The sequence below is a fragment of the Psittacula echo genome, assembly GCF_963264785.1.
Source record: "Psittacula echo genome assembly, chromosome: 2".
Taxonomy (NCBI): Eukaryota; Metazoa; Chordata; class Aves; order Psittaciformes; family Psittacidae; genus Psittacula; species Psittacula echo.
Genome location: NC_137737.1, coordinates 35,519,176 through 35,533,886, shown reverse-complemented (window position 1 = coordinate 35,533,886; position 14,711 = coordinate 35,519,176). Strand labels below are relative to the sequence as shown.

Genomic DNA, 14,711 nt, shown 5'->3' with positions numbered 1-14,711 from the left:
CTAAGGCAGTAGTATGACCCACTGCTGGCCAATGCGGGCGCGGCATATACCCATCCCTTGCCTCTGATTGGCTTCTCTATCGAGGGCTTGGCTCTTTCTGTCTGGCTGATCACCTCAGCGGGAGCCAATGAGAGTTCTGTGTTGGCTGGTCTCTCGGCGAGCAGCTGGAGCTGCCTGCGCGGGGCGCGGTGGGTGATGGGAAGATGGCTACCGGCAGCAGCAACAGCAGTATCGGCGGCGGGTTGGGCGACGCTTGCAAGCACCACGCGCAGCTGGGGGTCTGCGAGTCGCGCGCCAAGTACCGGGAGGGGCGGAGGCCGCGCGCCGTGAAGGTGGGCCCTGGCGCGGCCTCCCGTGCTCGGGGCCGATGCCGGTTGCGGCCCCTCGGGGTCTCGGGCCGCTCAGCCGGGCTGATCCAGCTGTGGCGCCGCCGGTCTCCTTAGTGCTTCTCCCCTTGCTGCGGGGTGCGTCGGTGCGAGGCGTCAGGCATCTAGTAGACGCCTGAAGGAAGAGTTGGAGTTGGGTCTGGTAAACCTACTAACTCCGCGTTACGTTTTGTAAATTAATCGTGTAGAAATGCATGTGGCGCGAGTAGGCTGGTTCCGTGCGAGGTTCAGACCCAGGGATGCACAGCAGCGCAAGAAGACGTGATAGCCAGCAGGCAGCTGGGTGCACAGGGCCGCTGGCCTCGGCTACTTTTGTGGTGAAGCTCTGGTGCGCAGCGGCTCCAGGTGGGCCCTGCCTTCTGCATAGGAGGAGCTGCTTCTGACAGCAGCGAGAATGCCAGACTTGCTTTTTGTGTGTGCGGTTAACGTACAGTGCACTGAACTGCACTTTCTAGGGCTGGGCTGAGAAAGAGAGCTCATTCAAGAGTCCGAAGTCAAAATAGAGTACGGGGGGGCTTCAGCATCCTGAAAGGATTTGAGGAACAACAGAAAACATAGAGAAAATTGCTTACTTTGGCAGTGAAGCGATAATGTGAACATTTTGTAGTACTTCTTTTTTTTGTTTGTTTTCTTTTCCCCACCCAGGTTTATACGATCAACTTGGAATCTCGTTATTTACTAATACAAGGAGTTCCTGCATTAGGGGTTATGAAGGAATTAGTTGAACAATTTGCATTATATGGTGCCATTGAAGAGTATCATGCTCTAGATGAATATCCAGCAGAGGAATTTACTGAAGTTTATCTGATAAAATTCCAAAAACTGCAGTGTGCAAGGTACTGGAGAGGGCAGTATTTGCCTCTTGGTTTTTTTAATCTTTTATACTTTATTTACAATCCATTAAAACTCTAGAGAGTTGAAGTAAAATCCTCAGTTTTGCCAATTCCATTTAATTCCCTCCAGGGTGGCCAAGAAAAAAATGGATGAACGAAGCTTCTTTGGTAGTTTGCTGCATGTGTGCTATGCTCCAGAATTTGAAACAGTCCAAGAAACTAGGGAGAAGTTGCAGGATAGAAGAAAGTACATTGCAAAAGCAACAAATCAAAGAGGTTTGTAATTAAATTTCTATGGAATATTAACATCTCACTTCAGGGGTGGGTGAGTGGGGATTTGGTTGAAGTGCCCATTAAAGAAAGAACTTTTTAACTAGTTAACACTCTTTTACAGATGTATTTTCAGTATGTTTGCAGCAGAATGGAGGTATTTTTCAATATATAGAGGGCTAGATCTTTGTCAAAGCAGCTTCTCATTTTTGGTTCAGACTAAAAGAAATGCTTGAGCTTTAATAATTGAAGTTTTCTTTTCAAAATGTTATCAGAAATTTCAAGCACTGGCAGGAGATTTGGGATCATCTTTTTCACTTTTATTCCAGCTTATTCAGGCATGCTCAAAGGGAGAGTTTTGTAAGGAAAGGGACTATTCCAGAACCTTCAACAAAAAATTTCTCCAGCTTGTATATTGGCATTGGGAGAATGCCAGGAATGGAACGGGTTTACTGGGGCAGCTGCACTGCAAAGTTCCCAGGCAGCACTGAAGCCTGGGGCAGCTGAGAAATCAGCAAATTGCTGAGCACAGGCTTCTTCTTTATGCTTATGTACTTTGCTACTATTCATTGCATGAGGATGTTGAAAGGGAGTAAAATCACTGTTATTTAACATCAGAACACCTATTTTTTTTTTTTTTTTCCAATGTTGTAAGACAGTCTGTCCTTGAACTCATAACTGAGGTAAAAATTGCTGATTTGCAACATTAGAAATACTTTCCTTGTGTTCTCAAAACTGCAGAAATACTTCCACTCAGGCGTTCCCTTGCAAACCAGCAGAGGGACTGGGATGGGAAACTCCAGCTTGAAAGGTGCCACTTGGGAAAAATCACAGAAAGGTGGCTGAGAATGGAGTATTACTGGTATTGCTTCTGTAATTGTTTTAAATGGGTTTTATGTGTTAGAACTAATAATGACATGAAATAGTGAAGCTGCTTTTTTCCGTTGTTGTTTCAAAGATTGCTTTGTGTTAAAGCAAGCAGAGGGGCCTAAGAAGACAGTTCCAAAGAACTCCCGGCATGACTGTACATGGAGTACATCAGGATCACATGCAGCCATTAACAGGGATCCATCCTGCTTTGCAAGTTCTCCTGGGGTATCCCACAGCATGGGGTGTCCCTGTGGGAATCACAGTCAGAGCCTGTTGACATTTCCCCAATATGATAACAGTTCTGCTGAAACTTTTGGGCACTTTGGTCAAAACACGTCCTTAACAATAAATGTACATCCAGTAGAACATACTCCACCAAACTTCTTAATGCAGCAAAGGACAGTTTCGGTTGATAATGGAATCAATCGGTTTATGCCTCGGACAACTCACCTGCAAGAACGTAAGAGGAAGAGAGAAGAAGGTACCAAATTTTCCCTCATTGGAACAAGTATGGACAATGCTGAAGTCATCATTGGTCCACGGCTACCAGAAATACCTAAAGTGGATCTGGATGATGATTCACTGAATACCTCAGCTACATTAATTCGAACTAAGTTGAAAGAGGTATGGGTTCTGCAAGTTCTGATGTTTTAATTTCCAAACACAGGTATTGTGTGCTTGGTACCCATAAAAAGAGAGACTGTAAGAAAAGTAAAATCAACACTTACTCAGTATTACCAGTTTATTTGCCACTTAAAGCTAGCATTTTTACTGTTTAACTCTTCCACAATGCAGAGTATTGCAGGCAATTCTACTCCATACCTCAGACACGACACTTTAGAAAGTACAAATGTCAGTGCATGGTCCTACATGATTTTTAGTAAAGTACACATTTTTTTTCCACGTGGGGAGGCAGAATAACTTTGCAGGTAGTCCTGCTGAATCCAGTGTGAGATACTTGTACCTGGTTTCTGATTGAAAGGGAGTGAAAAATAATGAACTCAGAGTTCAAAGTAATTTTGCTCCAACACTACTTATGGCATTAAAAGATGTACAGAACCACAAATTCTACTGTGAGAAACTTGTTTTAAGGTATATAACCTTTTATGGAAGATACTAATCCATTAGCAGGTCAAGCACTCCTACTCTAACTTCTAAATTAAGATATGAAAAAGTTTTCTTGACTCTGACTAATAGACTGATTTAAAAGAGCTTATCTCCAGTCAAATTGATAAACACCCCTTATATTAAATACACTTCTAAAGTTTGTGTCAAAACACGTACCTGAGTTTCAAAAGCATACTAAACGTTTGAAAACACCTCTGGTAGGGAGAGGGGTGATAAGATACAAAACACTCTTAACACTGACTATCTGAAATTTGTTTGTGTGGTTAATATACAAAAATGGTACTGTGAGCACTTCCATTTTCTGATTTTCACCTCTTGTATTCAGTGCTGCCTCTGGTGCTATTTTTTCCCCTTTTCTGGCAGGAAAATTCAGTACATACATGATTGTAGTAATACATCCCTCCCAATAATCAAATTTTGGAGAGATGGCCTTACTCTAAAACTAGCATAAAAGAGTGGTTACAGTTTAATAAGCTGCTTTTTTCTTCCCAATTTAGGTAGCAGATTCTGTGTCAAGAACATCTGTGGAAAAGCCAGAGTGTAGCTCAGCCAAGCCACTTGTAAAGCAGAGAAGAAGAATATAGATACTGCTGGCAGCATCTTCTTACAGTCCTTCTTTTTTCTCAAAGGATTTAGTTTAAAATACTTCTTTTATGTCAATAATAAAATTATTTTATATTGTATTTCCAGTTCTCTGTTAAAAATTGTATCAGTTTGTTTCTTGGAATGAACAAATCATTATAATGTCCATGGCAGGGGGGTTGGAACTAGATGATCTTAAGGTCCTTTCCAACCCTAACTATTCTATGATTTTATGTACTATCATTGCACTACAATCTTTCCCTGTGTACCTCATACTGTAACATATTTCATAACTCATTGAAGAGCTGTGTTTAGGTAGAGTAATAGAAGTAAATTCTATTTATTCATTAGCTTTTACAGTAAAGGAATACTGAAACTTAGTAAGAGTTTCAAGTTGTTCCTATTTTTACTATACCATGCAGAATGGTGAAGAAAAAAACCTCTTACAGCAGTATTCCACTGGGCGTTACAGTTTACGAGCTTTCCCGGAAGGTTTTCTGCTCAAATGCCATACGGCTCTGTTAAAAAACAAAACCAAATTCATTTTCAACTAACTGAAGGATTTAAATACAGTCAGAAAGGATGCTGAACTGAATTGTGTAAGCAGTGCAAGTCCTTGCAGTTAGGATACCTCCTGCTTGTTGGCTTAGAAAAGGTAAATTCTGTAGCATCAATGATGTCATCACTGAGACCCATCAGAACATTCAAAGTTACAGCTGAGGGGAAATTCAAATTGTAACTGTTCAGCTGTGGTAACGTGTGACCAAGGAATGATCTGGCATGGAGGGCAAGAAGGTCCAGCTGCAGAATGAGTTAAACTGGCTGCAACCAGGAATGCCAGAGAGTGGCATGACTTAATGTAACGGAGTGAAATTTCTCTTGGTGATGGGACAAATATCCACAGCATTGTGTTCTAACAATCCTGGTGTGGGAGTGCTCAGGTGCCACCTCTGGGCAGCAGAACTGGTGCTGGGGGGGATGAACCCAGTGCTAGGTTAAGGTTTCAGAAAACTAGTTAATTTTTCTGTGCTGATTAGCAAATGTAATTCTGTCCAGAAAGTTTTCAGAAACCTTTTCACTGGTGTACAAAACCAAGTACTTCCCTGTTTTTTCCCAATCCCTGAAAGTCTACCAGAAGTCTGGCATTTTGGAAACAGCTGCTTTGCAGCTGACATGATATAATGCCCCCTGCAATTGTGGCTACAAGATGACTTCCTGTCTTCTAGCCTTCCAAGGCAGGTGAGCTGGCAAGATACAGAGGTTTCCAGTGGATGAAAACTTGCTGCATCTCACCAGCATTACACAGCTCCTCTGCTTCTAGGAACCACTGCATGTATTCCAGAGTTGTGCTTTTATATCTCTATGAAGGCACAACTTTCAGTATTTAAAAATTACATAAGTTCAAATATAATAATGATTATTGGATTTGGGAAAAAGTTCTTTGTTCTAGAGCAGAAATGCTCTCCACAGTTGAACTTAACACCAATGAAGTGAGCATCTTTCCCCCCAATCCCCCCAAAAAAAAACCCAAAAAACCCCCCCAAAACAACCAACAACCCCAAATTAGATGGATCATTAATAAAAAAAGCTGAGTTAGATGTCATTAAAAACCAGCCATGCCACACTTGGAGATGAAGAACACTCTCAAGGTATTAAGTGAGATGATGGAAGAAAAATAAAAGGAATTGTATTCCTTGAGATCTTTGGCGTAAGAAGTTCAAGAGAATGGTCTCATTCTTTTGAACAAACATCATGAGGATGTTTGTTCACTGAGGATCATTCTTTATATTGCTGCCCTGGGACAGACAAACACTGAGTACCAGTGTGTTCTTATGCTCTTTTGTACCAATGTTTGTGTAAGGAAACATCAGCCACAGTCCAGGAGGTCCAGCCACAGTCCAGGAGGTCCAGCCACAGTCCAGGAGGTTCCTCCAGTGTATGGATGATAACTTCCTCATGCAAATGGTGGATCAGCCAACCAGGAGAGGAGCGCTGCTGGATCTCATCCTCACTAACAAAGAGGGTCTGGTCGAAGCAGTAAGGGTTGAGGGCTGCCTTAGTTGCAGCGACCACGAGATGGTGGAATTCAGGATCTTGTGTGGTAGGACCAGTACAATAGCAAGTAGAATTGCAACCCTGGACTTCAGCAGGGCAAACTTTGGCCTTTTCAAGCAATTGCTAGGGGAAGTCCCATGGGCAAGACTGCTTGAAGGTAAAGGGGCCCAAGATAGTTGGTTGGCATTCAAGGATTGCTTATTCCAAGCTCAAGAGCAGAGCATCCCGACACGTAGGAAGTCAAGGAAGAGGGCCAGGAGACCTGCGTGGCTGAATAAGGAACTGCTGGGTATGCTCAAGTGGAAGAGCAGAGTTTATAGGTCATGGAAGGAGGGGCTGGCCACTCGGGAGGAATATAAGGCTGCTGCTAGAGGATGTAGGAAGGCAGCTAGGATGGCTAAGGCCTCCTTAGAATTAAATCTGGCCAGAGGGGTCAAGGACAACAGAAAGAGCTTTTTCAAATACATAGCTGATAAAACTAACACCAGAGGCAAGGTTGGCCCACTGGTGAATGGGATGGGTGCCCTGGTGACAGAAGATACAGAGATGGCAGAGTTATTGAATGCCTTCTTTGTCTCAGTCTACTCTGCCGGAGGCAGTCCTGATGAGCCCTGTACTCCTGAGACCTCAGATGAAGTCAGGTCACTGGAGCGGTTTGCCTTAGTCCATGAGGAATGGGTTAGGGACCAGTTGAGCAATCTGGACATCCATAAATCCATGGGTCCAGATGGGATGCACCCGCGGGTGCTGAGGGAACTGGCGGAAGTCATTGCTAGACCACTCTCCATCATCTTTACCAAGTCTTGGGAAACGGGAGAGGTGCCTGAGGACTGGAGGAAAGCAAATGTCACTCCAGTCTTCAAAAAAGGCAAGAAGGAGGACCCGGGTAACTATAGACCGGTCAGCCTCACCTCCATCCCTGGGAAAGTGATGGAACACCTTATCCTTGATGCCATCTTAAGGCATGTCAAGGATAAGAGGGTTATGAGGGGCAGTCAACATGGCTTTACCAAGGGGAAGTCATGCTTGACCAACCTCCTAGCCTTTTATGAGGAAATAACACTGTGGATGGATGATGGCAGAGCAGTGGATGTGGTCTACCTTGACTTCAGCAAAGCATTTGACACAGTCTCCCACAGCATCCTCATAGCTAAATTGAGGAAGTGTGGCCTGGATGATCAGGTAGTGAGATGGACTGCGAACTGGCTGAAGGACAGAAGCCAGAGAGTTGTAGTCTATGGGGCGGAGTCTAGTTGGAGGCCTGTATCTAGTGGAGGGCCTCAAGGGTCAGTACTGGGACCAGTATTATTTAATATATTCATCAATGATTTAGATGAGGGAATTGAGTGTACTGTCAGCAAGTTTGCTGATGACACTAAGCTGGGAGGAGTGGCTGACACGCCAGAAGGCTGTGCTGCCATCCAGCGAGACCTGGACAGGCTGGAGAGTTGGGCAGGGAGAAACTTGATGAAATATAACAAGGGAAAGTGTAGAGTCCTGCATCTGGGCAGGAACAACCCCAGGTTCCAGTATAGGTTGGGGAACGACCTGTTAGAGAGCAGTGTAGGGGAGAGGGACCTGGGGGTCCTAGTGGACAGCAGGATGACCATGAGCCAACACTGTGCCCTTGTGGCCAAGAAGGCCAATGGCATTCTGAGGTGTATTAGAAGGGGGGTGGTCAGTAGGTCGAGAGAGGTCCTCCTTCCCCTCTACTCGGCCCTGGTGAGACCACATCTGGAATATTGTGTCCAGTTCTGGGCCCCTCAGTTCAAGAAGGACAGGGACCTGCTGGAGAGAGTCCAGCGCAGGGCGACAAAGATGATTAAGGGAGTGGGGCATCTCCCTTATGAGGAAAGGCTGAGGGAGCTGGGTCTCTATAGTTTGGAGAAGAGGAGAATGCGGGGGGACCTTATTAGTGTATATAAATATATAAAGGGGGAGTGTCATGAGGATGGAGCCAGGCTCTTCTCAATGGCAAACTATGATAGGACAAGGGGTAATGGGTATAAACTGGAACACAAGAGGTTCCACTTAAACTTGAGAAGAAACTTCTTCTCAGTGAGGGTGACAGAACACTGGAACAGGCTGCCCAGGGAGGTTGTGGAGTCTCCTTCTCTGGAGACATTCAAAACCCGCCTGGACACATTCCTGTCTTAGGAATCTAAGGAACACCTTATCTAGGTGTTCCTGCTCTGGCAGGGGGATTGGACTAGATGATCTTTTGAGGTCCCTTCCAATCTCTAACATACTGTGATACTGTGATACTGTGATACTGTGAAAGGCAGGTGAACTTGACATATCTCACTCGGTACCTCACAACTGAAGCATTTATCACTTTCAGCAGCCCCCAGGTAATGACAGTTGATACCATAATATGTTCACCTGTTTGCCAAAAGTACAGAGTATTGCACTTTTGTTTTTGTTGAGGTACCTTTATGTCTGGCAAACATGGTCCAAAGGCTTCTAAGAGAAGATTTTCATCTCTGACTGCTTTTTCAAAGTCCTTAAAAGAAAGCTTGCCATCATGATCATAGTCCTACAAAAGGAAGGGAACTTTTCAGCAAGGGGCAATTACTTGCAGGAACAATTTTTGTTTAACAGGTGTTTTACTGACATGGATTCTATTTTTAATTTGATAGTATGAAAATATTATTTTTTTGGGCCATCAGTCTCTGCTCACACAAGATCTGTATCATTTGCCTTTACCTCAGGCACAGAAGGGGGAGCAACCCCAACTATCATCTCATATGGCTTTGCTAACAGAATTCCAGAGAAGGCCTAACTTTATCACAGGAAGAGGCTGAGCTGGTAATTGCAAGGACAAATCTCAATCACAGTTGGCACTGAGATAAATTACAATTAGGAGACTTAAAAGGAACAGAAAATGTTAGGATATATTCTGTGTATCTATTTACATAATGAGTACATTCTACATCCTATTCATGAGGCTGGAAATACTTTACCCTAGTGATTTCTATAGTACACTCCTGCCCTGTCTTTTACACATACAGCACCCAGAAGCATATGGTGGAGTACACTGATGCCAGCCCACTTCTTTTGTACTGCAGAATCTCAGCATAGCAGAATATTCCTCGAGGTGTAAAAAGCAGTCTTGTGTTTTTAGCAGTTCTACAATTTGAAAACCTCCTGTTTCTACTGACATGGCAGCTTAAAACACCAACAAACGCTACAGTGAGCATAAGTACTTCTTTAAACCACATAAAATTAAGGTGTTAAGTGAAGATTGATGGGTGGGTATGATTAATGTTCAAGGCAAAGGGCCAAATCAAAATTTTTGAAGATCAAGCCATGGAACCATCACAGCTAGTGAATGCGCAGGGAACACAGGTTCTAATGGCCAGAAAAGCAGAGGCAAGGAGCTATGTAGGCAGAGATCCCTGAACAAGAAAACCTGCCACTGGATGCTTCAGAGAAACAGAAGTGGCTGGGTACCCTCTACCTTTATACCCCTCAACACAAAGGAGAGCAGGGCATAAGCACGTCCATTGCAATGAAAACAGTATCATGCAACTGGACGTATGCTTAGTCACAGTGCCATAGTACCTAGAGGCAATTACTCAGAGCAGTTTTTACTTCTTTGAATGATGGACACTACAAATGCATTTTGGATACCTAATAGCTGTTTAGTTAAGATGGGCAGCAATATCCTACTGGGACAACTGCCCAGCAGCCAAATCAGATCTGGACATTCTTCAAACACATGTCAGATCTTCATTATGTTCTTGTGGAAAAACTGAAATGGGATTATGTACATGATTTGTTTATAATGTATTCTTATACACATGAAGATTCATTATATCTAGAATATAGCGCTTGGACTAGCACAGCTCACTTATCAACTGCCCAAGACATGAGGGTGTTCATTCTGGAAACAGCCTGCAGGAAAGCTGTGCATGTAGGTGGCTACAAAACTGAATAAATTGCCGAGTCATAGCTTGCTTTCTGCATAAGACTAGGCTCAGCATGGTCAAGAACTATGGACAAGATGGACCTTTCACTGAGGGTGTGCAAAAGGAGTGGGTTTGAAAAATAGAAAAGACAAGGTTAAATAAAAAGAGTTGGGTGTCAAGATCTTATTTTAAGTGAGATCTTTTAAACACCACCATAGGCAGGGAGGTTATATTTCTTGATTTGATGAAAATGTTGAAACAGTTCCTGGCTGATCTGGATATCTTAAATTAATCATAGTAAGACACGTTTTACATTAATAATCTTGAGATTACTATTCTAATAGAAGATATAAATTGGTAAAAGACATTTCAGGAGCAGTTGTTAAAACACATTTACTTAATAATAAAGCTATTGCAGATGCCTATCACTGGAATAAATGCAGCTCATGCATTTGAATTTTCCACTTCTGACTGGGCTCGTTTTGACTGGGCATACACGTGTGTACGCACACATACACATGCTAGTTTATACACAGAGTTTGTAATACGTTCACATAATAAATTAACAGTTTCATGTGAGGATACTGGACTAGGACTCATTAGATCTGGATTACATTTCTGGCTTTCCTTAGGAGACTTGTTTCTGTCAAGTATGTAACTAACTCTGAGGTGCAGAATCCCACTGTTAATCAGATCCAGTATTTTGTTACCTGATAAGAATGCTCAAAGGTTCAGTTAATGAATGTTTGAAAGACACTCAAGTATCATAATAAGTAAATACTTGCCATTTTCTTCATTGCTATGTCTACCAAGTCCTTAATTCCCTCATCAGGATCTTCTTCGGATGGTTGTTTGAGAAGACAGTTTTTCAGCATTTGAAACATTTCGTCTCTTGAAATGTATCCATCACCATTCAGGTCATAAACCTCAAAACAGTCTTTTTGAAAGATAAACCAATTTTAAATTCATACATACTGTATCATACACCATTAAAGCTGTCTGTTACCTATAGACAGAAAATGTGAATTGTATGTTGCACAGAATATTTGTTGAGCCACATTTATCATATATAATACTTCATATACATTGCCTATTTGCCTTTCATGGTGAAAATCAATTTTGCTCAAATAAATCATCTTCAGCTCACAGAAACCATAATAACTTACAGATTTTAACTTCTCTGAAGTTGTTTATTTAGAATATAAACAAGGTTCTGGTCTCCGATAGGGACCAGCTGTCTGTATCAGAAGGAATTTGCACATACAAAACACATCTTTTGTTATTTTAGAAACTGGGTTAGGAAAGTAAAGGAAAAGGAAGAGTCAGCTGTACTAGCACAGAAAAGACAGCTATCACTTACCTGCCTAATTGTTCCTACTCTCCTGGAATCAGAAATCTACAACCATAATACCCTTTATGTAAATACTATTTACTTTATTTAAATACAATTTACATAATACACTCTTATTTCTCACAAAACTTATTTAAGCAAACAAACCAACCTCTTCAGTTTTGGAACACAAGAGTTTTGTGGTTTTTTTTTCCTGACAATGTCTGCAGTGAAAAACTGTACTTGTGCACACTTATGACAAACAACACTGTGTATCGCTACACATTAGTACATGCTATAGTGCAGGGCTGCATATTTTACTGCTTGTGGTTGTCTTGACATACTGAATTTTATCCTGGGCACACATCCTAGTGCTGTGACATGCCAGACCACTTTCCAGATGGATTTATCTAATACATTACGGATGGCTGATGCTACAACATGGGAACTATGGAAACAACATGCTGACATTATCCTTTTTCTGTTACTTTTTTCCCCCCACATGCCCTATTTCTTTTCTTTTTTTTTTTTTTTTTTTCTTCTTAATACTCTAGAGTTCCTGCTATTTTATATCCCTCATCTTTCTGCATCATTACTGTAAAGGTTATCATGACCATCTTACAAACAGACTCAGTTTTTCCACCTATTTTTCCAAGCTGAAGAACTGCTAGGATTAACGCAATTGCTGCTGTGTCCCCATTGTGCCAGTAAATGAATGTTGGCCCAGGTCTTGCTTGGCTTGACACTGTGCTATGTAGCCAAACTTACCTTTAGCTCCATCTGCTTCTTTCTAATTTTGTGTGTGAATACAAAAATCTGTCAAAACTGCGTGCTGTAGAACAAGTTCAAATGCTAGTTTTTGTAAGCAACAATATCAGGTGGCAGCTATGATAATGGCAATTTACACAGAAAACCCTCTGTATCAGAGAAACCATTTCAGAACTCTGTTTCACTGCATTAAGCTATACAGAAGAAAACTGTTCAATCACCAAATACTTCATAAGAGTAACTACTAAATTGTAATAGAAGCAACAAGTAATAATCACAAATTCAATGATTACTACTAAATACCAGCATACAGATAAATCTTACATTTGATCTTTTCTTCTAGTGTCCCCCGAAGAAATACCGATAAGCCTTCCACCCATTCCGTTGCACTGATGCAGCTGTTGTTATCTCTATCAAAAGTGCGGAACACTGGGAAGTGTATTAGATAAATTTAAAATGTATACAATAGGGAAACACAAAGAAATATTTTCTTAAATTCAATGAAAATATAACCCCATATTTTTTCTGAAGATGTTTCTCTGCTTTGACCAAGGTATGATAACCCTTCTTGGATCTTTCTAAGATGTAACAACAAAGGAAATTTCACCCCTCAGTTTGCTGATCTGCCACTCTAGAATCCTACTGGGATAAGACATCTTGTTTGATCTGTTGCTTTCCTGACTTAAACTACGACAGGAAGCATGCTTCCATGCAGATGTAAACCAAATAAATCACAATATCCCTTGCACTGAAGCATATTTGCAATACAGGAGAAGATCTTAATTACTAGGTTTTGTCACAGAAAATCTTACAGAAAGTAATCCTAGGCATAATACATAAATATTTTAAATATACAAAGTAAAATAACCTTATCCTGTCTTTCATGTACCAAAAATCTTTTTTTCTTCTCCCTTCCCTGAAATAAGAACTTTTCAATCTTGCAGCTTTACTATTCATACAGCCAGTAATATAGTACTTCAAATCCCAGATATAATTCAAAGCATCCACTAACATCTATAATAATTCATATTTTAGAATGTTAATTTGTAAGCTGGCTACTAGAACACCCTACACCCAGAGCCAAGCATTTTGTAATTGGAAAACAATAGGTTTGCTTTCACAAACTTAAATTAATCCCTTTGCATGCAAGCATTAACATAATTTTAAAGAAAGTGTCCATGTAAGGTATCTTCCAAGGCACACTTACCTTGTTGCATGAAATGGCAACAAGTTTCCATTTTTTAATTTAAATACCCCTCCTGCTAGGCAACAGGAGAAAGCTTAACCAAGGGATGACTCTTGGCAGTCTGAAATTGAAAAGAACGGCAGACTAATGCCTCTTCATATCCTCCTCTAGATACCTGTACATCAGATATAATTAATGAGATTTTCACAGCAACTGCTGATGTGGCCCTTATGTTATCAGTCCATGAAATCGCTGTATTTTCAAGGGGTTATTTGGCTCATTACTCTCATCTCCCCCTACTGTCTGCCTAGCCCCTCTGTGCTGTTCAGCGCCTCTATTCCAGAAGTCATCCACTCTACAGGCATGCCTGTCTAAGACCCTCAAGTCGGAGACAGCGTTGCCCACCGGCAGCAGCGACTGCGACTCCCGGTGGAAGCACCGGGGAGGCAAGTGACACCATGCTGCCCTCTTCTGTCACGACGCTACAGCGACTGGGAGAGAAACAGCCATAAGATAACGCAGTACAACTGCCTCTCTGGTTGGCCTTCCTCGTACAAGCGCGTGAGCCATAGGAAAAACAAGGAAAACTATCCCCCATAAGGAAAAAGAAGATATCCTTTGCTCAGCAGCTGCTGAACACAGCTCTTCCTTTGCTGTCCTTGCAGGGACAAGCTGGCTCTATCTCATCCAGGCATGCTCATCAGGTCAACAAGGTAAAACTAGAATCTTCCACCCTTTTTAGACCCACCAGTCTCACCTCTGTCCATAATCATGTCATCTGTCATGCCAAATGCGCTGTGCAGAATGTCTCTGAACATGTTACGGTCAAAGCCGGCTGCAGCAAAGCGGCTGCTGGACTCGGCCACCAGCTTGTTGAAGAGCTTGATCAGACATTCCACTTCACTTTTTTTAACTGCCCAGGTAAACACAAGCCAACATATTTTGTCACTGAAGTGGGTAAAAATGCATGCCTTGCACAGCAGAGCCACAGGGCCTGGACACCTCAGGTGCCCAGCGTAAAACCGACGCCCCTCACCCTGCTCCACCCGGTACCCCTGTTCCTAAAGGCTCAGCGGGACTTCCCCTCCCCCCCGCGGTGGGTGGTCAACAAGGCCACAGAACGAGCATAGGGGCAAGGAGAGGTGGCCGCCAGCCGCGAACGCCGCTCAGGCAGCGACGGCGGCTTTTTTCCCCTCAGGGATGGGGGGGAGACTCACAGTGCTTGGTGGAGTGGCCCAGGGCGTCCACCAGCTGCTGCAGCCTCTTCCTGTTCATGGTGAGGGGCCGGCCGCTCACCGCCGCCGCTGCGGCCGCCATGGTAACGCGGGCAGGCGGGCCCGGGCCTGGCAACAGCGGCCTAGTGGCGTCACTGGCGCCACTGGCAGGGCATAG

General features: G+C 42.8%; 2 protein-coding genes across 4 annotated transcripts; one reads left to right on the top strand and one right to left on the bottom strand.

Moving 5' to 3' along the window:
- Window positions 1–196: 196 nt before the first annotated feature.
- On the top strand, window positions 197–4,170 carry RBM48 (RNA binding motif protein 48). 3 transcript variants are annotated; one of them, XM_080611627.1, is made up of 5 exons: window positions 197–528; window positions 1,032–1,222; window positions 1,350–1,495; window positions 2,448–2,983; window positions 3,985–4,170. In XM_080611627.1, exons 2-5 carry the CDS (start codon window positions 1,095–1,097, stop codon window positions 4,069–4,071), a joined length of 897 nt encoding a protein of 298 aa, XP_080467753.1. In that variant the 5' UTR covers window positions 197–528; window positions 1,032–1,094; the 3' UTR covers window positions 4,072–4,170. The 3 variants fall into 3 exon arrangements, with proteins under 3 accessions (XP_080467753.1, XP_080467752.1, XP_080467751.1); XM_080611626.1 differs by having other exon boundaries at window positions 197–731; XM_080611625.1 differs by having other exon boundaries at window positions 202–332.
- On the bottom strand, window positions 2,684–14,628 carry CLXN (calaxin). The gene is made up of 7 exons (XM_080611628.1): window positions 14,537–14,628; window positions 14,077–14,232; window positions 12,458–12,562; window positions 10,821–10,972; window positions 8,556–8,660; window positions 4,485–4,587; window positions 2,684–2,809 (listed from the first exon to the last, which is right to left on the bottom strand). The coding sequence occupies exons 1-6, from the start codon at window positions 14,592–14,594 to the stop codon at window positions 4,543–4,545; spliced, it is 621 nt and encodes a 206-aa protein (XP_080467754.1). The 5' UTR covers window positions 14,595–14,628; the 3' UTR covers window positions 2,684–2,809; window positions 4,485–4,542.
- Window positions 14,629–14,711: the final 83 nt, after the last annotated feature.

What these genes read in the sequence shown, in the direction of transcription:
- RBM48 (XM_080611625.1), top strand. Translation starts at nt 204, where the DNA reads ATGGCTACCGGCAGCAGCAACAGCAGTATCGGCGGCGGGTTGGGCGAC. An exon ending in GGAGGCCGCGCGCCGTGAAG is followed by an intron (nt 333 to 1,031) that starts GTGGGCCCTGGC and finishes TTCCCCACCCAG; the next exon opens with GTTTATACGATCAACTTGGA. An exon ending in TTCGAACTAAGTTGAAAGAG is followed by an intron (nt 2,984 to 3,984) that starts GTATGGGTTCTG and finishes TTCCCAATTTAG; the next exon opens with GTAGCAGATTCTGTGTCAAG.
- CLXN (XM_080611628.1), bottom strand. Translation starts at nt 14,594, where the DNA reads ATGAACAGGAAGAGGCTGCAGCAGCTGGTGGACGCCCTGGGCCACTCC. An exon ending in ACTAGAAGAAAAGATCAAAT is followed by an intron (nt 10,973 to 12,457) that starts GTAAGATTTATC and finishes TCTTTCAAAAAG; the next exon opens with ACTGTTTTGAGGTTTATGAC. An exon ending in CATGTTTGCCAGACATAAAG is followed by an intron (nt 4,588 to 8,555) that starts GTACCTCAACAA and finishes GTTTTTTAACAG; the next exon opens with AGCCGTATGGCATTTGAGCA.